The 25,025-nt window shown below is 43.0% G+C and overlaps 2 protein-coding genes across 3 annotated transcripts; one reads left to right on the top strand and one right to left on the bottom strand.

The window, feature by feature from the left end:
* Positions 1-110: 110 nt before the first annotated feature.
* tmem242 (transmembrane protein 242) lies at positions 111-6,799 on the bottom strand. Its single transcript, XM_040018455.1, has 4 exons — positions 6,593-6,799; positions 3,877-3,977; positions 1,591-1,728; positions 111-1,039 (listed from the first exon to the last, which is right to left on the bottom strand). Exons 1-4 carry the CDS (start codon positions 6,666-6,668, stop codon positions 932-934), a joined length of 423 nt encoding a protein of 140 aa, XP_039874389.1. The 5' UTR covers positions 6,669-6,799; the 3' UTR covers positions 111-931.
* A 1,734-nt stretch (positions 6,800-8,533) lies between these two features.
* Positions 8,534-23,862, top strand: zdhhc14 (zinc finger DHHC-type palmitoyltransferase 14). Of its 2 annotated transcripts, none has more exons than XM_040018418.1 (9): positions 8,534-9,502; positions 12,800-12,960; positions 14,859-15,002; positions 15,126-15,263; positions 16,991-17,039; positions 17,961-18,063; positions 18,139-18,248; positions 21,169-21,277; positions 21,669-21,914. In XM_040018418.1, the coding sequence occupies exons 1-9, from the start codon at positions 9,231-9,233 to the stop codon at positions 21,684-21,686; spliced, it is 1,104 nt and encodes a 367-aa protein (XP_039874352.1). In that variant the 5' UTR covers positions 8,534-9,230; the 3' UTR covers positions 21,687-21,914. The 2 variants fall into 2 exon arrangements, with proteins under 2 accessions (XP_039874352.1, XP_039874350.1); XM_040018416.1 differs by having other exon boundaries at positions 8,537-9,502; positions 21,797-23,862.
* The last annotated feature ends 1,163 nt before the right edge of the window (positions 23,863-25,025 follow it).

Raw genomic sequence — 25,025 nt, forward strand, 5'->3', positions numbered from 1 at the left:
TTTGTTTACTTTGGCCTTAATTTGGTGCTGACTTTCATGTAGGACCTAAAAGAACCACATTACACCAGTACATCTGATAGATTTGTTTGTTGAACAAGGAGCCACAAAAGTTAGCTGTGGAGTTCCCCATGGCTCTGTGCTGGGACCTCTACTTTTATTAGAAAAACATATCCATGGCTACGCAGACGTTATAAATTCATACAGCAGCTGAGAATGCAGCATGTACAAACTGTATACTGGAGTACCAGCATGACGAAGAAACAGATAACTTGGATGTGATGAAGCTGCTGCTGTCAGATACATGCTGTGTATGCTAAGCTAACCTTAGCGTGCTGATTGACGCTGTCAACATCCTGAGTACTTTGAATAGAAATTAGTTGAGGCATCAGAGCGATACATAAAGAAAAAGGTGCAAAGAGCACATTTCATTAGTGATTTCTGTTGTAAAAGAATAACTGACTGCAGCTGCTCAATATTAACTGCATTTACCTTTTTCCTTAAATATTTCAACTCCACTGAACGTTTTCTCAACCTCTTATTCCTGATTTTGATCCTTTCACACAGTATTTTCAGAAATGTTCTACCTTCTTTACATTCATCTCACAGCTTTGAACACTGCCAGCAGCAGAAAACACAAAGAAAGCAGCAACTCAGAATGAAATTATAGAATCACATTCAGAGAAAAATATCATTTCCATGGTCTTTACTAGAACTGCTTCCATCGGTGGGGAAAACTAATCAGAACTCAGTCTGTTCGTCTTACAGCTGATCCATTTTCGACAAGCTGGAACCAAATTAGAACCAAACTGGGATCAAAGTTGCTCGTAGGTTCATTCGGCTCCTCCACTGCTTCCAGAAAAAAACAAAAAGCTGCCAAGTGTCTGAGAAACGCCGGCGTACACGTTCGATTTCACCCCACTGATGATTTGAGTCACTTCGACTTGAAGACTGCATCCCAGTCCAGAGGTTCAGATCCAGCTATGTCGCTCTTTGGGATGGACGGGAAGAAGGACTGCATCTTCTGTCTGAACTCTGGGAGCTGAAACATTATACCAACAAAAAAGAAAAAACAGATAAAGACAAGAATGGGAACTTTTCATATTCTTTCAGTAAATTGAATATTTGATAACATTAAAATGTGCAATTATTTTATTTTTCTAAATAATTTAATTGTACAACTTGATTTTTCTTTATTAAGAAAGTTTTAATTAGTTTAGTTTTACGAAGTCTAACTTTCTCATCTACATCAACTACTCTCTCTTTCCTTATACACTTTCTTCCTGGAATGAAATGACTTAAGACTTGTTTTTTACTTTAACAACTAAAATTCGTTCTCAGAATTTTAGTTCAACACTTTCTTCTGAAAATGTTTCAAACATTATGTCCAAATTGTAATTTTATTGGTAGGATTGTAGAAATTATTCATGAATAAATTGCCTTTATTTCACAAAATTTATTTTTCTTCCTCTCAGAGACTATAATCCTTAAAGAAAAGTTCAGGTAAAGAGGTGATAAAATCCTGACTGAATAAAGGTCATTATTTATGAAATAAACATAAAAGTCAGCACTGAGCCGTTTGCAGGTACATACGCTGTGAACGCCGAGGACTTTCCACACGCTGAAGCCGAGCAGGCCTACTCCACACCAGGCGAACAGCGAGCCCCACCCCAGAGCTCTGAGGGCCAGAGATGCGCCGCTCTCCGGGACTGCCGCCGTCGCTGTGACGCCCTGAACAGGAAACAAGCAGGGAAAAAATCTGACATCAGGTTTTACAGCTGCATTTGGTCTTACGGAAATTCTCCAAAAGTTGATTCTGTTCATCTGGACGTAGCGTTTTCAGTGGGAGAAACGTTTCCCCGTTTCTTACGGGAATTATTTCTTCCAGAAGCTGTGAAATTACTTTTACAGCCAAAAACGTGAGGGAATTCAACAAATAGCTGAAACGGACGTTAAAGTGTCAGCTGCACGTCCGGTTGGTGGAGCAGAGTGAGGTCATCCTCTCTGTCACATGATGGAGGAATCTGAACTGTGCTGAATCAAACTGTTACAATTCCAACAAACATGAACCCCTTCCAGCAGCTCACAGATAAATATCACAGAATCACAGAAATGTTTTTGCAGCATGTCCTGGACTGCGTCAGCTCTCGGTCTGTGCCGTCCCTCCACATCACTTCCTGCTGCATCCTGAAGCCCGGTTCGATCACATGTGGTCCGAGCGTGGCAATCTCTCTCGTTTTAACGCATCAGCTCCCGGTGCTCCCTCTCGCCGAGCTCATCCGCTTCACACCTCATGATGATCGCTTGGACGGCTCCAGCTCTAAAAGAAAAACATCTCTGTAGCTCCTCGAGGCTAACTGGCCTAGCAGTAGGAGTGGCAGCACGATCTCCTCGTTAAGCTTCTCTGGGGCCAAGAGTGCAATGTAAAGCAAAAAAAACTATAGTAGATCTGTAAAACCTGTCTTTATAGAAAAATAAGTAACTTTCACCCTCAGAGTGAGCAAAAAAAATCCAAGAGCTGCTGCTGAAGGTCGCCAATCAGACAAACCTGAACCCCTGAAAGGGTTCTCGAAAACTAACTTCAGCTCTTCACTCAGGTGTTTTGGTGACTCATGGCTAACAGGTGCTTGAAGCTCTGAATGACATCAGGTTAACTCCTTCAGTGTGAAAATGACCCATACAATCGCCATGAACTGCAATAGTGTTACGCCATTATCTCGTTTTAATGGATGCTCCAGTGCTCGGGTTCTCCAATTCTTCAACAGTTTGGTGCTGGTGGCCATTATTTCCTCAGAAGGAAATCTGAGGAAAAAATAAAAGCTCATCTGTGTAAGATGTTCTCTACACACCTCCATCACCTCCCTGAAGGATTTACAACCTCCATGTTTGAGGACAGGAAGCACAGCTGACGTCTTTCCTTTTCAGCTGAAACGGAGTAAAAGCTGCACTTTAATGACCTCAACCCTCTAATCAGATTTTACATTTCCTAACTGAAGCTCAGCCTGAGGCTTCGATTCAGAGACGACCACAAAGACGAGTCTGTGACTGAAATAGATCCGTCTGTGTTTCCACGCCAAGTTTATCTCACATGTGCGTCAGCATTAATCGGATCCCGCCAGTCGCCAATAACTCAAACAGCTGTGGCCGCCACGCGCCAGGACTTCACGGAAAGTCTATTTTCAGGTCGAGACGAGTCAGGAGGGAAGGCGGACGTCATCGCAGATGTGCAGACAGCCATCGATTGTCTTCAGGAGGCTGAGGCCGTAAACAAGCTGCTGTTAGCATCGGTAGCTTCTCACGCAAGCACCGCTGAAACCTCCGAATGGATGGGAAAAGGACCGAAAGTAGTGTGTGCCATCCATCAGATCCTCAGTCCAGCTACATTTTCAAGTTAAAATATCCACAATTTTTAAGTTTCCAAAGACTGATGATAAGCCTCAGCTCAATAAAATTATAAATACTGCTGGCGCTGCCTCCAAGTAGACACACCTACGGCATTAATTTCAAAATCCTGCATCATCGTATCGCATTCACAACATTTTAGGGAAACTTGACGTCTGACCTTGAGGTCGATGTCGAGGTCACTGAGATTTGAAATTTAGTAGGTAACAATTTGAAGCATCTACGTCGCCTCGTTTTTCCACAAACTTTGGTGTCCACGCCGCCCACCCGCCGGGTGACAACGTTACTCTGTCTACCTTTTAACAAGTGAAAAATATGGAGATTCTCTGTGAGGTTATGCAGTTAGAACGTTTTCCTGCTGTTTCTCAGAGGATTTATAGATGTTTATTAGTGATGACAATCTACAAATGTGTGCTTCATGAATGAGTTTCTGAGAGAGAAACAAACACCTGCACTGTGAGCTCAGGTTAAGTTTACCTTGTTGAACCACTCCCGGCTTTTCTTCTTGGCGAGCGCCAATGTGGAGCCGAATCCTGCGATCATCCCTGCAGACGCCACCGTAGTCAGAAATGCTGCACCTGCACACAGGAAGTGATCTCACTCAGGTGAGAAATCGCCACAAGTTCACAACCACTCCATTAAAGCAGACACAGGCGATGCTTCTACATGTAGCTTCTCAAATGTAAACAGCAAAAAACCTTTAGGAGAAAGAGTTAGAGTGGCTAACAGGTGGCACTCTGAAGTTTCACCTTACAGTCTGAATCGTTTTGCACAGCTGCTGATGTACAGGGTGGGCCATTTAGTTGGTGATATTAAAGTCCTGTTTGTGGCACATTAGTATATGTGAGGGGGCAAACTTCTCAAGATGGGTGGTGACCATGGTGGCCATTTAGAAGTCGGCCATCTTGGATACAACTTTTGTTTTTTCAATAGGAAGAGGGCCATGTGACACATCAAACTTATTGGTAGTGTAACAAGAAAAACAATGGTGTGCTTGGTTTCAACGCAACTTTATTCTTTCATGAGTTATTTACAAGTTTCTGACCACTTATAAAATGTGTTCAATGTGCTGCCCATTGTGTTGGATTGTCAATGCAACCCTCTTCTCCCACTCTTCACACACTGATAGCAACACCACAGGAGAAATGCCAGCACAGGCATCCAGTATCTGTAGTTTCAGGTGCTGCACATCTCGTATCTTCACACCATAGACAATTGCCTTCAGATGACCCCAAAGATAAAAGTCTAAGGGGGTCAAATCGGGAGACCTTGGGGGCCATTCAACTGGCCCATGACGACCAATCCACTTTCCAGGAAACTGTTCATCTAGGAATGCTCGGACCTGGCACCCATAATGTGGTGGTGCACCATCTTGCTGGAAAAACTCAGGGAACGTGCCAACTTCAGTACATAAAGAGGGAAACACATCATCATGTAGCAATTTCAAATATCCAGTGGCCTTGAGGTTTCCATTGATGAAGAATGGACCCACTATCGTTGTAACACACCAAACCATCACTTTTGTTGTTCCAACAGTCTTGGAGGGATCCATCCAATGTGGGTTAGTGTCAGACCAATAGCGGTGGTTTTGTTTGTTAACTTCACCATTCACATAAAAGTTTGCCTCATCACTGAACAAAATCTTCTGTGTGAACTGAGGGTCCTGTTCCAATTTTTGTTTTGCCCATTCTGCAAATTCTGTGCGCCGATCTGAGTCATCCTCGTTGAGATGCTGCAGTAGCTGGAGTTTGTAAGGGTGCCATTTGTGAGTAGCTAATATCCACCGAAGGGATGTTCGACTAATGCCACTCTCCAGTGACATGCGGCGAGTGCTACGCTGTGGGCTCTTGCTGAGTGAAGCTAACTGTAGCATGGGAGATGGGTGGTCTCGTAGGGTGTCTTGCATTGAAATCTGCTGCAATGACCCGGTTACTGCGTTCACCAGATATCAACACAATTTCGATCTGCTCCTCACGTGTTAACCTCTTCGACATGTCAATGGCTGTGAACACAGTGAAACTTGTAAATAACTCATGAAAGAATAAAATTACGTTGAAACCAAGCACACCATTGTTTTTCTTGTGACATTACCAATAAGTTTGATGTGTCACATGGCCCTCTTCCTATTGAAAAAACAAAAGTTGTATCCAAGATGGCCGACTTCTAAATGGCCACCATGGTCACCACCCATCTTGAGGAGTTTGCCCCTCACATATACTAATGTGCCACAAACAGGACTTTAATATCACCAACCATTCCCATGTTATTACGGTGTATCCATATAAATGGCCCACTCTGTATTTCTGAAATCACAAGAACCTTAAATAGAACAGAGTTTGAATGGAGTCTGGTGGAAACACAGAGGCTTAATGTTTAGACCTGAGATGTGAGATCCTGAGATCTGAGATGACCGAGGTTCCATTTCAGTGTCAGTGTTCTGAACTGTAAAAAGGAGCTTTGGCAGGTTTACTTAAATAAATGAAAAATTTAAAATAACTGTTTGTTCCAAAGAAAATTCATTAAACAGCCTGAGTAAAATAACTTTATAACATTTCTCAAATGCTCCTTTATAAAGACAACCCTTAAAATGCAATAGTTCTGAACTGAGTCTGGCGTAGTCTAGAAAAAGATATTATTTGCAGGAACACACGAGTCTCTCTCCTCGATGCTGGCGTTCCTGAAAACTGATGTTTTTTGAATGGGGTCTGGTGGCTTGCTGTGAATTCAAAACAACAAAAAAATCCCTATCACATTTGTTCTGTGCAGAACTCTCAAAGCAAGTTCTTTATTTCTATAATTTTTAATTACAACACCAAAACTCGTGATACCCGACTTTTCGATTAGACATTAAAATAATTTGACTTGAATTTGAGAACTGTCTGATCTGCTGAAAGGGACTGAAGACGAAAATAATTTAGTAACTAAATCAGAAATAACCAGTCAACTCGACTTTTTTGTTTAGCGGAACTGAGCAGAAAACATTTAAGCTTCAGGAAAAAATGCTTTATCTTGTATTTCTATGCGGCGGAATCCTTTAACAGCGAATCAAATCTGAAAATGTCCGATTTTTGAGCGGAGTCTGGCGCAGCAGCTCGACATTGTCGTGGCCTCGAACAGAAAAGCAAACAACAGAAACCTACGAACACCTCCTGCCAGCGTGGACAGCAGTCCGGTCAGGTGACCCCTCAGGTACCTTTTAACACCTGCAGTTTGGCCTCTTCATCTCGTTCTGCTCCCGCGGTCACAGCCAGGTCTTCCTCAGCTGTCATGTTGCTTCGGTCCGTTTCCGTAAAACGTCCGAGCAGAAACAAAGCAGCTAGGAACACAAGTGTGTTTATGTTAAAGGAGAACACAGAATAAACTTAAATGTACAAATAGTACAACAGCTTTATTTTATGATTTTTTAGTTAGTTTGTTTTTTTCACAGAGCAAAGAGCCACAGAGACGGAATCCCGAACCAAAGATCGTCTATTTTTAAAAAAGATTCGATGTCGGGCTCATACAGGAAGTCTCACTCCCAAACATTTTAAAGGACACAAAAAAGGAATCTGTAGTCCGGATATGATTCTGATCCAGCGACCACAAATAGACAATCCTGAGACTGTGCAACACCTCTTCTGGATCTGTTCATACGCTAGAACATTTTGGAAAGACTTCAGTAGATTCATTGCTGGACATCTCTATAAAGACTTTACTGTGAAATGGGAAAATGTTGTATTTTGTTTCTTTCGAAGGCAAAAAAAAGAAGATGTTTACTTTATAATAAACTTGTTAGTTATCTTAGCTAAATTTTATTTTCACAAATGCAAATACAGTAACAAAAAGCCTAATTTTAAACATTACTATAATGATGTTTTATGTTGCATAAAATTGATTAGTGGATCACTTAACGAAAAGGCTATGAAAACTATTACTATTTGTAGTAATTACCAATTATTTTAATGTTTGTAATTCTTTGTATTACACCCCCTGGTATATGTTATTTTTGTTCTGGTTGTATACATGTTCTGTATACTATTTCTTAATAAAGTTTAATATTTTTAAAAAATGTGCACGTTAGCATATGCTACTTCCGGTGCGGAAACTCCTGTGGGGAGCTTTGTTTCCGGTGTCCTATTCGTGCCCTGTTTACGGTCCAAAACAAGTTAAGCAAATGAATGAATCAAGCGGCGATTTACATTTCTATATATGCTTGGGCATTTACCCAATATATCTGTAAATGATGTTCATCGACTTGTCGATATTTTCCCCCCTCGCCTCAGAGCAAAAGAGAAAAGGGATTCAAATGTTATATTTCTCAGCTGTCCCTCGTTTATTGCGGGTGTTATGTTCTAAAAATAACCAGCGATAGGTGAAATCAAGTAGCCAATTTTATTTTTTGACGGTGCAAAACGTTTCGTCGACATTGTGGGCATACAGTACTGCGCAGCGATTCTGTACTGTACAGGAGAGACGTCACGGAGGAGATTGTCTGCAGTGATCAGGACGCAGGACACAATGTGATGTAAAAAAAAAAAAAAAAAAAACAAGCATGCAAACTTGCACTGAAAAATCTGCGAAACAGCGAGGTGAAAGGTGAACCGCATTATAGCGAGGGACCGCTGTAATTTTGAAGGTAAGTCACAACATACCCTTCGTAAATACTAATTTATAGAAACCCTTACCAGCAATCATTCATTTTTTGTGTGGCTTTTTTTCACGGTTTGTTAACATGCTGCATAGGTGTGTACTTGACTAGCTGATATCGACATAATGGGGGAAACATCTGGTTTGACTATTCTTCACCTGTAGTTTGAATGCTGAACATTTGCCTGTTTAAATCATAAGACCAGTCACTATACAGAGATGTATAGTGAGAATGTGGACGATGTGTCTGCTGCATGCAGTAATGCAGTTCTGCTTGTGTTGAGTGATGTAAACAACTGATCATCTAAACGCTTTAAACGTTAAAATTTATCATTAGATTTTTTATGACACAACACTGGTGAGTGTTCCCATCTTCTGCTCTTTGTAACTTAACGCGATCTTTCCGTTTTCAAATTTTTTTGAACATGATTTTGGAGTATATCTTCGCAGTAGCGATTGACCGCAAAGTAAAGCTACCGGAAATGTACAACCCCACATCCGGTCTCAAACCAGGAAGTTAGCATTTTCTCGTGCACAGGGTCTATTAAGCGACCACTTTCAGTTACTTTCAGAAATCGCGAACCCGGAAATACGAATGATACTCATAGAAACTCACCAGTCAGCGTTTAAGTAACATGAAAGACAAAGCCCAGAGAGTACAGTAGAACAATGATTAATTATTATTAATTATTGAGGGCTCGCTAAACCCTCTGCTTTGTCTGTGAGGTGAACCTCCTCCGTGTTCATTCTCCTCTCAGAGTGGATCACCACCTCAGTGGAGGATCTGTGCAGCTCTGCGGAGGATCGGGATGCTCTCCATGTCCTCCTCCTCCTGCTGCTGCTCCTCTTCTTCCTCGCACTCAGACCATTCAACACCCTGGATCCTCTCCCGTCCTCAGACCCGGACCCGCGTCCTTAACCCGGGATTTAAACCTGGACTGCAGCCTGTGAGGGGCAGATCAGGGTGCGAGGCGGGGGAGCTGGGGGAGCTTCTTGGACGTGGATCCAGCGCGCGTGCGTCTGACCACGAGTTCGTGTTTGTTTATAAAATAACGCGAAACAAAAAGCGTGTTTCTCCTTTTAAGATGACGGATCCGTTGTCTTTTTTCCGACTCCGGAGACCCTGAACGCGGCACCGGCAGCGCGCTCACACCTCCGGTTTATGTTTCAGTCTTTTGTACCTGCGCGCTCACCTGTGTGGACGCATGTCTCAGATCCAGCACGCGGCTCTGGACCAGCAGGGCCGGTACAACCAGATCTGCACCCGTGGCGGCAGCTGCCCGCCCCCCGCAGACGGTTCCGAGCCGGCCCACTGCCCCGGCCACAGGAGCCGGAGTCCCCGCAAGAAGTGGCAGGTGTTCCCAGGCAGGAACAGGTTCTACTGCGACGGCAGGATCATGATGGCCCGGCAGACCGGGGTCTTCTACCTGACCCTGGTCCTCATCCTGCTCACCTGCGGCCTCTTCTTTACCTTTGAGTGAGTAACAGCAGCTTATAGTCTAACGTGTAAAGGTTTGAAGGTGACCTTTGACCCCAGCTGAAGGCCCCTGTGAGGTCACAAAAATAAAAAGGCCTTAAAATCAAACTTCAAATATCCGGTTAAGAGTTTCAGGGAGGATTATTTTTATGTTCCTGAATGACTAAAAACAACTAAAATAAACAGATCAGAGTCATCAATCTGGGATTAAATTCACATTTTCTAAGTTAATTTCACCACTTCCTAATAATTTTAATAATTTAATGTTCTGTTTTCAATAATTTCACCAAAGTAGTTCGTCTAATGTATCGTTGTGGGAGGAATGTTCTTTTATTTTGAAGCCATCATTCTGGTGCTTTTATTTTGGAGTTTTTGTCCAGCTTGGTGAAGAAGAGCAGCAGTTTTGTCTCTGAGCTCAGGTGTGTTTACCTAGATCAGGCTGAAGTCATCTTCAGTTTCTTCCTGATGTTAGAACTCATGAAAGCTAAAAGGAGACACCGAATCCTCCTGACTGTTAATCTGAAAACACTGAAAAGGGCTTTGAGTCTTTCACTCTTTGACTCTTTGATGCTTTGGGTCTTTGCCCTGTGTGTCTGATTTTGTTGGGTTTTGTGTAAAAACAGTGAACAGTTTCAGGTTCAGCTCTAAATCTGAATAAATTATTTTTTAGTAGAAAATGGGAGTCAAACTAAATGAAGCGGTGCTGTAATAAATCCTCCTTCAGGTCAGTTCCTTGGTTCATGCAGAGCTAATTATCCCGGGTTTTACCTCCGACCTGATTTAATAACAGTGTGAATAAAAAAGAAAAGAAAGTAGCCCTCAGGGACGTCTGGAGGGTTAATTTTATTTTATTTTTCTTCCTCCCACATTCCTCTTGGTGACTTCCCTTCAACAGCATCCCCGTGCTTCCCGTTTCCACGGTAACTGTCTCCTGCAGCTCATGTCACTACGGTAACAGCAGGAGATGGAATGGGGGTGGGAGGTGGGGGGGTTGTAAACCTGAGACGTCTCTAACGCCTCCGCCAAAGACTCAAAGTACCAGCGAAGAAAGAAAAAGCTTGTTTGAGGCCCTGGTGAGAGTAACATGAATTTAAAAACATATAAACCTAAAGAATTCTGCAAACCAGATTCAAGGCTGATAGGCAGTATAGATACGCATGCACTGATACGTTACCATATAAAGTACACCGAGACTAAATTTCCTAAATGATCTGAAATGTAAAAAGTGAAGAAAAAAACAAATTATTTTTGGGGCTCTTCTAGACTAGATTCTCTTTATAATCCTTTATTTTAAACATGAACCCTCAGCCCCCAGTCTGTAACCCAATGAGTAAAATATATGTAATAAATCATTCATGTCACTTTTGTTCACTGTGTTTGGTTCAGTACTGAAGTACATATACCAGTGTTAAAAATACTGCAGTAAAAGTTGAAGTACTGATTCAACTTCTTTACTCAAGTAAAAGTAAAAAGTACTGGCTCTCAAATGTACTTAGAGTAAGAAAAAAAGCAGCTCTTTGGAAGGCGTTTCTTTTTTGGAAAAAGCTACAGAGCTTTGTGTTATAATAATGTACTAATAAAATAGAATCAGTAGATGGGAATACAAACTTTACTTTAACTTGTGATGCTAATTACACTCAGCTTAAATCTGCAGAAAAGAAAAGTAAAATAGAGATATTTTTGTTTTCTAGTGCCTCCACTGTAGAGGGGGACTTTACCTCTAAACAGGAAAATGTGTACATTCATGGGTTAAAGTGGATTCAGCAGGTGGGGTGTGTGTGTGTGTGCGTGTGTGTGTGTGTGTGTGCGCGTGTGTTTTTGTAGTGTACAGGCTGTGATCACCTGACCTGCTTCTCTTTGTGGATGTACACACCAGAATTCAAACAGATGTGAGCAGATGTTTCCTGAGTTGTCCTACTCTGACAGTACACTGTTTGTTCTGTCTTTATATTAGACACTATACAATCATCATCAACTGAAATTCATATGAATCTCTGCTACACTTGATGTAAGCTAACTGTGACCATGAAACCACAGCCACTGTGCACCAGTCACACACTGTTCTTTACTGTAAATCCACCACAGTGCAGCAAGCTAACCTGTTTATCCTGCACTAACCTGCAGAGGATTTTCATGCAGCCTTTAAATAACACAGTCTGCCTCAGTTTGTTTAGCAGCAGGTTTCACAATATGAAAAAACAATGTCACATGTACAGATTTAAAAACACGAGGACTTACATGTGAGCTGTAAATGAGCAGTCCTTCCCTTTAAATCTAAGCGCTCTTCTTCCTCTCCTGTCCTGTCTTTCTTATCTTTCTCAATCTCTGAGTGAAGCTCTCTTTCTTTTCTCTCCCTGTAAAATACAGCAGCTGGATCTTTACCTAGCAACACACTGTGTCAGATTACCTGACACCTAAAAACGTTACTCCCTTTATGCTCACTCCTCTTCTGCAGCACTAGCTAGATGCTGAAGTACCGGGAACACAACTCACCTGTAGTCATTTCAAACAGAAAATTGATCCTCTGCTTTTTAATATTTACATTTTTCACCTATTTAAGAATAAATCAATCATCAGAATAATGTAGATTACATCCATGACTGATTCTAATAGTTGCAAAGTTTCCTGTTGTGCTGTGGTGTTGCAGAGTACAGGGACTGTTTGTATAAAAAATGAAAATTAGTTTTTTCTCCAGTTCATCCTTCAGAACTTTATTCTTCTCCACCAAGAAGAAGCTTCGTCCCCAGCTGTAGAAACTCTTACATCAGTTTAGAGGAAAACTGTCTCATGGGATCCATTTTTGGGCTACAGCCCATTTCTTCTATCTCCTCACCAGCTAGCCTCAGTTAGTTAGCTTAAACTGCTAACAGACTGTAACAAAAGCACCGAGTCTCTGTAGTAGCTGAGAAGCTTCAGCAGAGCAGCATATGTTGTTTTTATCTATATATTTGAAACCTTTATTAAACACTTTATTGGACAAAATGAGAGTATCTTTCCTTCCTTCCAGTATCACAGTGTACCGATTCATGTCATGATCCATGTCACCAGACTGTGGCCAAAACAAAATCCAGCTGATACCCACATTTACCTTCCTGGGTGACCCAGAAGCCCCAATTCCACAGAGTCTGTGAAATACTAATGGCACGACCATTTTCACTCAATTTAAAAAACACCAGAAATGTGATTTAAAACCGTTTCTGTCCTCGAAGCTAAAAAACGAAGAAGAGACAGAAAAGCCTCCCGAAGTGTCCCGAAGAACTCACATTTGTTCTCATGTTTCTCTCCGTGTTTCCTCAGCTGTCCTTTCCTGGCATCCAACCTGACCCCGGCCATCCCGGCAGTCGGCGGCGTTCTCTTCATCTTCGTGATGGGGATGCTGTTCAGGGCAAGTTTCAGCGACCCCGGCATTTTACCCCGAGCGACACCAGACGAGGCCGCCGACCTCGAGCGACAGATTGGTGAGCAAAGAGCGACGGGCGTTACGAGACGTTAGAAACATGGTCGTTATATGTTCATGTTCCTCTGCAACACTCACAAGTCTGATTTAATAAACATTTAACAGTTTCTGACAGAAAAAACAGAATTCATACAAAAACTGTAGATTTGTTTAAAGTTTGCTAACAGGTTTTTCCTGAACTTTTCCCAGCATAAAGTTACAGGAAAGAAAAAATGTTAAAGATTATAAGAAGACAAATTAATGGATGAAAATCTGAAAGAAATTTTCTGTAAAAGACACAAAAAAAATTTGTATTAAAATATTTTTAGAAAGTGACCTTGATGCAGAGGTTTAGTTGCTGCTCGCTCGCTTTCTTACATGTTTCTGTGAAGATCAATCAGAAACATTTGATAAGTTTTACAGTTTATGGGAACTTAATGAGGCATTTGTGAACAGTCTGTATTTTCAGTCCTCATCTTTGTTACTTGTGCAGTCCTCTGTGGTGTGCAGCCTCTGGGCCAAATCCTGATTGATGGAGATCCCGCCTCATCATTAAAAGGACTGATCACAGACTCTTGATGGGATTAAAATCTGGGCATTTTACTGGCTGTGAATCTAAACTGCTGATTTGATGATCTCCTCTCAGTGATGTCTTTGGCCGATTCTCAGACTATCAGCAGACGGCTCCTGGATGATAGAACGAGCTGGTGTTTGAGGACATTTTTAGTTTGGTTCATCCATAAAAAAGCTGGTGAGCTGAAAACAAAATAAAAGTCTGCACCCTTTCAAAGTAAAATGCTTGGATTAGATAAAGGTGAATGTGCCGAGTCACTTCATCACAGTTCTCATGATTATAATGAGCACTTCACAGGTTCAGCGTCTGTCAGAGGAAAGAAGAAGAAATCAGACTCACTAATTATCTGAGTCACTGCAGGTGTGTGTGTGTGTCTGTCTGTGTGTGTGTGTCTGTCTGTGTGTGTCTGTCTCTGTGTGTGTGTGTCTGTCTGTCTGTCTGTCTGTCTGTGTGTGTCTGTCTGTCTGTGTGTGTGTGTGTGTGTGCGCTCAGTCACATGTCTCCACTCTCGTCTCTGTCTCAGGCGTTTCCACAGAAACTGAAGCTCTTGTATATATTTTTAGAAGCCTTTTATTAAATTTTCTGGGTTGATTTATTTACTTTTTTCCTTCATGCTGGATCCAGAATCTGCAGCCGGTCAGCATGCCGCCGCTGTGCTCGCAGAACGACCAAACTTAGGCATCGCCTGCAAAACTCGCTCAGCTCAGTGTGTGAGAAATATGAGGGAAGGATGGAAAGGATGGGGCCACAGGCTGGTCCCAGTGAGGGTTGCTTCAGGAAAGCCATTCAGCATAAAATCTTTGCCAAATCAAACATGTGCGTCATCAGTAAGAGCGACCACTGCTGCCCAGTTAGGACACTGGTTTGGAAAACGAGGGCATTAAGTGAGATCCTCACTTTGGGACAGACTTTTAACAGTCTGTTTGAAGGCTCCCACACTCGTTTCTGTCGCACACTGTTCAGGTCCTGTTAACAAAGCACCAAATCACAGCAGCAGTCGTCTCAAAGTGTTTTATATTGAAGGTAAAGGCCCTACAATATACAGAGGAAAGCCCCACGATCAGACGACTCCCTTTGAGCGAGCACTTGGTGACAGTGGGAAGGAAAAACTTCCATTAAGGTCTCGGGAAGGTATTAAACTAATGAGAATCCCCACAAAGGCCCAAATACATTCCTGTGTGAGTGAAATCAGCTGATTTTATCTTAGAAAGAAGAACAAAACTCCAGATTTACTGAAAAAGAAAATAAAAATAATTTTGTTCTGAATCTGAAAGGTCAGGGCGAAATGTCACGGGCTGTCTCTCTGTACGGGGTCGTCACATTACCCATCTGCTGCGCGCTTTCAGACTCTGCAGGATGCTCCAGGCCGCCTCCTCGGACCCGAGAGGTTCTCATCAACGGGCAGGCGGTCAAGCTGAAATACTGCTTCACCTGCAAGATCTTCAGGCCGCCCCGAGCATCGCACTGCAGCCTGTGCGACAACTGTGTGGGTCAGTGCGTGTCTCCCTGTGTGTCACAGCCTTAGCTCAGTGCTAAAGCTGCTGGCTGTGCTGCTTGATTCCAGCTTTAAATGAAACATGAAATCAGACTTTCTGATGATTTTCCTCCCGCAGAGCGCTTCGACCATCACTGTCCGTGGGTGGGGAACTGCGTCGGGCGGAGGAATTATCGCTTTTTCTACCTGTTTATCCTCTCCCTGTCCCTCCTCACTGTCTTCATCTTCGCCTTCGTCATCACACACGTCATCCTCAGTGAGTAACGGCACCGCCCCCGCACACCTTTTCCTCTGTGGTCTCTACATCGACCATAGTTCTGTTAGTTAGGTTAATGTTCTGCAGAGATTGGTGCATGTTTGCGCTCAGACGACATAAAAACGTTATTTATAGAAGCTCCTCTGATACTTTTTGGCAGGAAGTAAAAACTGAGAAAATATTTCAGAGAAAAAAAGAGAAGAAGCAGAAACGTGGACGAAATAAAGACTGATTAAACCAAAGCAAAGTTCTTTTTAGAGACGATCCTGGTGACCAAGTGAAACCGAAGAAAACCATCAGACAGGAAAGTAATCATCATTCTCCACAGTAAATAAAATAAAATATCTGGGCACGCGGTTTTGTTGTTGTGCTGACGATGACAGGATATGCAGAGCTATCAGGAAGTGTTCAGGAAGAGGTCAGTTGACCAGCGAGCGCTGTGTCTCTGCAGCGGTTTCTAATCTGTGTAATGTAACTCACCCATCAGTGACCTTCAGCCCCACCCACTGTTCTGTGATTGACAGGCTGATCAATGCGAGTCAGACAGACTGGGCCAGTTTTTTATCCTCAGAAAGCTGCAGATCAAAGTCCTGTTGGAAGAAACTCACCAGCTGATTTAAACGTTTCCTCACTTTGACCCAAAGGTCGTTCTTCTCTTTGCCGTCTCTGTTTCTGGCTTGTATAGACTCAAACAGTCTGAATAGGTTCAGTCGTCTCATCATAGATTCATTCTCGTTGGTCCCTCTTGTCTCACTCCGGGTCCTCAGGTTAGTGCCAGTCTTTGTTTGGTCGTGACTTTGACTCTGGCCTTGCAGGAGTTCTCGGACTTGTTTCAGTGTTGTGGGTCTCGTGTTGGTTTGTGAGTCTTTAAATTAATGGTAAATTAAGATTAGTCCAGATCTTAATTGTGATTTTCCTTGTTTGAATCTTGCCTGGTGGTCTTTTTGCTGTGGGTGTTTCTCAGGCTAAGCTTCATCCCTGTTTGACGACAAAGATGTTTGATTGTGAAACCATGTTTGTGGAATTCTCTTCTTTCCTGTTTTTGTGGAAATCCACATAAACTGGTTGCTGCCTGGGAGGAACTGTAGCACAGATCATTGACTTTGTGTTTCTGGATCTAAAAGCGCCTGCTGATTTCTCTCTGTCTCTGACCTAATTTTGCACTTAGGCTGCGGATGTTTTTTTCCTGCCCTGCAGGTCCAAACCGTCAGGAACCCGAAGCCTCGAGCTGCCGCCGTCTGAAACTAATGACTGGCAGACTGGCTGAGATGAAGACGCAGCTTCCTCTGAGGGCTGCGCCGCTGGTTTTCTGTTTTTGGCTGTTGTGACTTTGATATAAATGCAGGGAGCTGTGACATCAGCCATCTGTTTTTAGCAGTTTACATCTTTAAGATGACGACCGAATAAGCAGTTGTTGCCTATCCTCGCTGACGCACCCAAACATAAATGCACTATACACAGGAAAACAGAGGGTTGGTTGACACCAAGGCAGAGGAAGAGCCGCAGCAGCGACTGAGCCCAGAAATGTATTCATGTGGACGTAGAAAATAAAGACACGTAGATGTTTCTACCTGGTCACATTGAAACAGAGCATTCAGTCGGGCTCTGTTTCAGGGCTCTTTAATGATTGGATGCTGTAATGTTCTTTATAATGAGAACAAGACTGTGGGCAGTGAGAACTGAACACTTCAGCCCAGATGATGGTTTTCTCTCTCTGTGTTCTGCAGGATCGAACCAGACGGGTTTCCTGAGCGCACTCAAAGACAGCCCAGCCAGATATCCTTCCCCATGGACAGTTTCAGCTCCTTTTTATTCTGAAAACAACTTTCAATTATTCACATGCAAAATATTCCTCCTTCTTCTTTTACTCCATCTTGGTGCAGACCATCCTCTGTCTGAAACAAGCTGTTGTAGCTCCTCCCCTGACAGCCCACTCTCTACTAGCCTCTGGAAGCCTGTTGAGGGGCAGCACTCGGTGCTTTTACATTGTAAGTGTGTAAGGAGCTGATGGAGGATACATTCAGATATTTTCATAGAAAAATAAAAACAGGTTCCATTTGAAGACTGTGAACTTAAACATGCCTCGTATTACAGGAAGGTTTGGATGCACTCGTACTCTTTAGTCATTTTACATTTTCCATAAATGATTGCAAGCATTTAGTTTTGGTTCTGTAATATCAGCACAGTCATGGCCACGTTCACCTCCTCAAGCATCTACAGTCTGATTCATTTGGTGCGCAGCCATAAAGACACCAGCCGGTCCTCCATCACTGACGTGCATCACATTTAACATCAGGTTAGTTTGTGTTTCTTACAGTAATTGTTCTTCCGGCTTCTCAGTTGTGATTTTTCCAGTTTTGTTGGAGAAATAAAGAGTAGAGTCTGCCTGCAGCCGCCACAGAAAATCAAACCCGGGCGTTAATTACCCCTCATACGGCTTCCTTCCAAAATCAATCCGTCTGTTGCTGTCACCATCAGCTGTGACCACTGGTCAATATGTCCCGCAATGCATTGCCAAGGTCAAATTCGCTGACCCTGTCACACCAGAAACAGTAAATCTTCTGTTTCTGCCATTTTCAGTTTTTACTGCAAATAAAATCACTTCAGTTCGTTAATGCAGACGCACAGAAATCCTCCCGTAGCTCCACTTTATCCCCCATCCAAAGACCCGAGTCAGTCCTTGACCTTGCTCTGCACCGTCCTGGAGGTGGTGGTGTGTTTCTTCTCCATTTGGTCCATTGTCGGCCTGTCAGGCTTTCACACCTACCTGATCAGCTCCAACCAGACCACCAACGAGGACGTGAGTATACCTGAGGTTCAAGGACCTAAACGTGAAAAATGCTTGCGATGTTTCTGATACTCTTGTCTGGTCCAGATTAAAGGGTCCTGGTCCACCAAACGAGGGAAGGATAACCACAACCCGTACAGCTACGGGAACATCCTGACCAACTGCTGTGCTGCCCTCTGTGGACCTCTACCTCCCAGGTCAGTAACCAGCTCTAAAAACAGGACTAGACTCTGTGCTTATAATCAGGACTAAAACCAGGAATACAGAGAGTTATGTGCAGGGCTAAAGGAGATTAAATGAAGAATTGAGAGCAGGAGTACCTCTGGGCTGCTCTGAGGTGAAACTGATCAAAGTCTGAAATCCAGCATGAGCTCTGCACTGATCACTGAAGGTGTTACTAAAATCAGGACCAACTGATAGTTTTCAGGAATACATGAAATGAATCCCGGTCTAAGAAGGATTAAATAGACCAGGATTATAAAAGACTTAAGTGCACCGACATTAGTCCTAAAACAGGGCTCAAATTTAGACTACAGTTAGGACTAAAAACAGGATTAACATTTGAACTAAAATCAGCACTGAAACCATGACTAAATTAAGCACCAAGCTTAGAACTAAAGTCAGGACTAAAGAGAGTTCTTCAGGACTTTATTTTGAGCTAAAATTGGGAATAAAAAATCTGGAGTACTTTGCATTGTATTTAGAAATGACCTGTAATCACTGTAATCTGTGCTTAAAGCTGAACTGAGGTCAGGATTGAAATGACTTCAGTAATAAACAAACAGCGTGTTGTTGGATTCGATGGCTGGAGCTTTGCAGCCTCAGTTGTTTGTTCCTGGAAGTCGGAGCTCCAAGAAACAAACAAGCTTTTCTTTCTTGGTTTATGCCTGAAAACCTTGCCTTGCTGCTCCTGCTGAAGCTGCTGATGTTTCGCTCTGCCGGTCTCTGAACATAAAGGTGCTTCAGGCGGTCTCTTTCTTCCCCCCTCCTCTCCGCAGACGCCAAGTTTCTGTGTTTAACGAGGACAGTCTTCAGCTGAGACCTTGCACAGAGTAATTACAGCCCTCACGGCTTCCCGTCTCTCAGCTGACTGTCGGCTCGTCTTCTGCACAGAATTAATCAAAAGAACGATCAGAGCGGCCGAGCGATGGCTCTCCCTCATTGTTACCGCCTTCTCGCCGCTTCCATGAGCTTCTATGTTTCCATCCCACCTGCCGTATATCATCATTACAGCGGGAGACCTGGGCTGGGACTCTGCGACACGCTGCTGATACTTTTTATCGGTTTGTCAAAGCAGCTGATCGATGACGTCTTGCTCAGCACAAAGTTAAGCTTTTATGGGCGGAGCTTTGGTTTCTAACTAAGCGCAGGAACAGACACAGACCGCATCCCAGTGCTTTTAATTATCTGATATATATACTGCATACTCGCCTTCTTTTATTCTCTGTGCTGTTGATCATTTCACCTCTGGTCAATGAGCTTCTATTGACTTCAGGGCTAACATCAGGTCTGTCTGCTGTGAATTTAAAGATAAACAATCAAAAAACAGGATTAAGAGATTAAATAATCTGAACAGAATCAAACTGATTCCGGACTAAAGTTGGAACTAAAAGTAGAAATCATTTAACATTAGCTCAGGACTGCATTCATCACTGAAGTTAAAGCCAAACAGAATAAACTAATCAGGGTTACAGTCAGGAATGCTAGTACCTGACTTCAGCACTTAGCAGGACTAAGATCTGATTTGTGGTCTAAATGAAATAAATGAACCGGTGAAATCAGGACTAAGTCAGGCCTGCAGAGCACTCTTCAGAGAATTTTTGCAGTAAGCCCCAAAAGACACGACGGTTAGCACTAAAATCACTCATCCTTTGAACAGGGTTGCATTAAGATCCTAATTCAGGACTAATCCATACAGCGAGCAGCAAACACTTAGTCCAACACAGAATTAGATAAAAGAAAAAAATTAAGCCAAGCAGCAGAAAGTATCTGTGTGCAGCTTGAGTGATCAGATCCCTGCGATGTGCACGGACTGTAAATTTCATTCTTCAGGAGCTCTCAAAGGAAACGTCGATCGGCCGGCCAGAAGCTTTTCTTGTCTCTCAATCGCGCTGTGATCCGGCTGCTTTTAAAAAAATGACTGTTTGTTTTTGCAAATGAAATTTCTCTTTTTGTTGTCGTTAATCTTTGTGAATGTTTTTGAAATTATCTCCAGGAAGAAAATTTTGTAATATTTTCACATTTTTTCAGGTTTTTCAGGTTTGATCGTTGATCCGGCTCACTGAAGGACGCCTCTTATTTACAGCCTCTTATTTACTAAACATTGTTTATTGAATGAATCCAACTGAAATGTGTCTCGAGTGTTTTAAACAGTCAGTGAAGAATGTTGTGTAGAGAAGTGTTGGTGTTTGCAGCCCGGTGCCTCTGTGGAGATTCAGTTAAAGAGAAAACTGTGAAAAGAAAACAGTGACGAAGGGTTTTCCTCTGTGTCCGTGTTGTTTCGTCCTCTGAGGTCATAGACGGAGGAGACGAGGCTCTGATGATGCGTCCAGACGTGTCACCAGGAGCTCTCTGACGAGGCACCAGCTTTAATATTAATATTAATAATGATGATGATGTGTAACAGCGAGCTGCCTCTGGGAGGATATGCAAGGAGGATTTTCAAAGTAAAAGGATGATGAGCATATGGAGCCTCATTATACAGTCTGCTTGTTTACTCACGGCTGGCTGCTCGCAGCGTTTGAACATGTCGACTCCACCTGCTTACAGGGCGACAGGTGGCGGCGTCCATCTGCACGCTCACAAACACACAAACACACGTTTCAGGTCAAACTCACTTTTCCTGCAGCCACAGGCTGATTTATTTACCTGAATCTCCCAGATCGAGGTCGCCTGGATGATGTTGGACCGGGTGTTTGACCCAACGTCTCTCAACTTCATGTTCTAGCCTAGGCTCCCCCACCCCCCTAGAGACAGGATATTACTTGATCCTGAAGCCAGTTTTGGCCCCCAGGAGGGCGGGGATGTGCGTTTCTGGCCAGGCTGAACTGGTCCCCTGGTCTCTTTACTGGTTTTGATTTCCTCAGAATGTAATTGTTTGTGATTCTTCTTTATCAGTCTGATTGACAGGAGAGGTCTGATCCAGTCCGGCACGCCGCAGACCGTCTCCCAGTCCAATGGCACCAGCAACAGCAGCTACGCCTCCACTCAGCTCCACAGCAACATGGTAGGTGAAGGACGCCGTCATACTGCCCGTTACTGATGCGTCACAGAGAAAAATCATCATAACGATCTGAAACGCACGTATTCAAAACTGTTTGAATGTAGATTTTTGTTTTTCTTTACGTTTCTTGGGTGTAGAAAAGAAGCTAAAGCTGTTTGGCTGGTGTAACATAAAACAAACTGATAATAAAAGGTTAAAGGGGATAAAAATAAGTAAAAAACAGTAAAATGTGACTTTATTTTAATTATTTTTATTATTATACAGCACATGTTAAACTTCCAAAATTGATCAGAATGAACTGATCAGAATGACATAAACATCGAAAGAGTAAAAACCTCTGATTGTTCATTTAAAGATGGGCCTGGCTTAAAGCTGCATTCTTTCTTGGGTCCAGCAGGGGGCTCAGCCCTGATGATGCGCTGGTTTCGGTCTTTTCACTCATCCTGGAAACTTGAGCAGCTTTTGTGGCCATTCAGGTGAATGTGTTGTAAATAAAGTTTTATGGTGTTGAATGTCTCTCAGTGTGATCAGGATCAGTGCATCCAGAGCACTAAGTTTGTGCTGCAGGCTGCCACCACGCCTCTGCTGCACAGCGACCCCGTCGTGCTGGCCCCGCTGCCAGGTAAGACCACCACTCTGGGGGGCCCCTGCGCCTACCTGGCCCCTGCCCAGCCGTCCCTGCCATCCTGCGGAGGCGATGTCCTGACGCTGAGGGACGCCGCTGTCGACTCCCGCTGTCACCACCACCTGCACCTCCATCACCACCATCATCACCACCACTTTGTGAGTCCGGAGGAGACGCCATGTGCCACGCCACAGGGTGCCCTGCCCTGCCCCGCCCACCTGCACCTCCACCACCAACCCCACCCTGCCATCCCCTCCCCCGTTGCCCTGTACGACCCTGCCAGTCAGGACGCTCTACATGAGGACTCCGTCAGAGGGCTGGTGAAGCTCAGCTCCGTCTGAATGTGACGTCCGTTGGACAGATTTTTACTGTCTATGTTAAAAAAAAACTAAACAAATAAAACAAACTGTTTCCAAATCGTGATGATAAAAACGAACACACCTCACTAAAACATCTGATCACAAACTCAACTGATGGGCTGATGTCTCGGGTGAAGATTGTCCTCAGAGCAAAGACTTGACTCCAGACGCCAGAGAAACGCTGACACTTTCTCCCTTTTAGACTTTTTGTCTTTGACGCTTCTCGACTTCACATTTTTTGTGACTTTGTTTGGCAGCTTTTAGAAAGTCCACCTGTTCTGCCCCGTTTGTCCTGTATTAAATATTACTTTAGTAAACTCAAGACACTTTTGCACAAAAGCACCTTTTCTGTTTGGACTTCTGTCTGAGGACCAAAGCTGGACTTGGTCCTCGTCCACTTTCCGTTTGTGTTTCATCCTTCGACCAACCTTCATTCTTTGAATTCCTGCTAAAAACGTTGAATCCAGAATAAGCTACTTCAATGCCAAACGTTCAGCTGCAGCAGCAGCAGGACCAAAACTACAAACTCTGACTTTTTATTTTATTACATATAATAAATAATATTTGATTGTTTTTTGGTTCTGATGGTAACTAGTTGGTGTTCTGAGACCAGCATTTGCCTCAGCCAATCAATGTTTGTGATGCCATGTCAACAAATAAAAAACAAAAAGCCAATTCAAAGATCAGTTTGAGCTGCATGATGATATTCAAATGTCTTCACGTCATCATGTTTCTGAGTCAGAGGAAAACTGAAGGTTTAGTGTTTGGTTTAAATGATGGACGAATCCATCATACGTGTTTTTCCTGAGTACACATTTATGTTAGGATGCCCAGATGCACCACAGCAACGTGGAGTCTTCATGTAGGCGTCTGTGTGCTGCATGGATGAGTTAACAAATTCCATTAACCTCCAATTAAAAGCTATACTCAGATGTTTATCACATGACAGGTAAATGGTACAAATGAACGAGCTAAGAAGCCACAAAGACGATCCTCAGCAGCTTTTTATAACAGGGGTTTTGTCATGAACACTGACTGGCTGAGGCAGATGTTGTCCTACCATATAGATGTTTATTTCTGAGGATAAGAAATTTCTGGAAAACTTGTGCAGATCTGAGTGGAGGGAAGCAACAACACTGCCAGACGTTCAGCCGAGGATTGCAGGTGCTTTTTGGATATCCCTGCGTTTAAAGTTGCTTCGTTTTTAGGCGAAGAAATGGCCAGTATGACTTTATATGTTGTGTTGAAGAGATGTAAACTCAAGCTGAACACTAGCTGGGCCGGGTGTTAACGTAATACCAGCTCTTACCACATGATGGTGCAGTCCCTGAGGGAAACCTTTAATTAACCTAGTAAGTCGTTAAGAACAATTTTATTTACAATGACGACCAAAGTAAAAGGTCAAGTCTGTGAGAAAATGGGGATACAGCTAAAAACACACCTGGTAAAACGCTGCCCCCTGGTGGTGAAAGCTTTTGGGGATAATGAAAAAAAGCACCTTTAAATCATTGGGAAAACTTTGCTTGCGGTGTGGAGTGACAACGAACCAAACCTGTCTTTTATTCATAGAACATAAACCACCCAATAAAACAAGTTTACACTCAGTTCATTTTCACACTTTTCCAAAGCTGTAGAACCAAAATAATCACCAAATGGTCCTATAATAAAATCATCAAATGAATTTAAAATCACATACACATAAAAAAAAAAGCCAGACTCTCAGTGTTGGACCTCCTCCTGACCTCCTCATACACACTGACCATGATGTGGAGCCATCTCTCCATCAGACCTGTTCCTCTGATCTTCATACCTCAGCCTTTCCTCCTGTTCCCCTACGTTAAGAACGGCTTCCTGACAGGCGTCCTTCCACTGAGATCATTTCTGAAGAGGCTTCGGTGAGCAGTGGATGATCAGCTGAAGATTCAGATCATTTCTCGGGTCCTGTTTCAGGTCTTTCTTTTTTTTTCTGTTTCAGTAGTTTTTAAGGTCAGGACTTTCAGATACTGTTTATCAGTTATGCACAATCTTGCACTTAAGTCGTCATCATCCATCACTAATTAAAAAGCAACAAGAGAACAGATCTGATAAAGGACTTGTGCAAAAATATCAATCACAAAAGCGTGACAACTTCTCTGACTGATCTCAGTCTGCCAGGTGAGGGTGTTCTTTCTTCTACAAAACAGATGATTAAAGATACGTTTTTGGACAATGAGAAACAGTTTTTAAACTTTGCCTCTGTTCACCTCCATAGTCGATTTTAAATAAAACTAAAATGATGCAATGAAAATGAAGACAGCTTTAAATTAAGGGGTTTAACAAAAGTATTACATTAGCTATTTTGGAATTTTAGCCATTTTTATTCATGGTCCCCATTTTCAGAACTTTCCATAAAAGTAATTGAACAGTTGGTTGGTGAGGACACCTTCAGAGTCTTCATCAGCAGGGGGAGAAATGGACTCACTGATGATCGCCATGTTGGGTGGCCCTCACAGACTTTGTGATGTTCTCACTCCTCTCCTTTGAGAAAGTTTTTTTGTTTCATGTTCAGATCTTATTTCAGGACAAAATGTGTATCACTGTTGTGTTAGAACAGCGGTCCCCAACCCCCGGGCCTTGGACCGGTACCGGTCCGTGAGTCGTTTGGTACCGTGCCGCGAGAGTTGAGGCTCAGGTGTGAAATGTATGGTTTTCAGGTTCAGGGTTTTTATCGGTTTTCAGCGTTATTTTGTTATCGTTTTTATCGTTAACTTGGTTTTCCTGGGTCTTT

This window comes from Simochromis diagramma, unplaced genomic scaffold (assembly GCF_900408965.1).
Source record: "Simochromis diagramma unplaced genomic scaffold, fSimDia1.1 OVJJ01000802.1, whole genome shotgun sequence".
NCBI classification, from domain to species: domain Eukaryota; kingdom Metazoa; phylum Chordata; class Actinopteri; order Cichliformes; family Cichlidae; genus Simochromis; species Simochromis diagramma.

Coding starts and splice junctions, on each gene's coding strand:
- tmem242 (XM_040018455.1), bottom strand. CDS start 6,668: ATGACAGCTGAGGAAGACCTGGCTGTGACCGCGGGAGCAGAACGAGAT. Junction 3,978..6,592: donor CAAACTGCAGGTGTTAAAAG/GTACCTGAGGGG, acceptor TCCTGTGTGCAG/GTGCAGCATTTCTGACTACG. Junction 1,729..3,876: donor GCCGGGAGTGGTTCAACAAG/GTAAACTTAACC, acceptor TTTCCTGTTCAG/GGCGTCACAGCGACGGCGGC.
- zdhhc14 (XM_040018416.1), top strand. CDS start 9,231: ATGTCTCAGATCCAGCACGCGGCTCTGGACCAGCAGGGCCGGTACAAC. Junction 15,003..15,125: donor CCTGTGCGACAACTGTGTGG/GTCAGTGCGTGT, acceptor TTCCTCCCGCAG/AGCGCTTCGACCATCACTGT. Junction 17,040..17,960: donor CTCAAAGACAGCCCAGCCAG/ATATCCTTCCCC, acceptor CTTGCTCTGCAC/CGTCCTGGAGGTGGTGGTGT.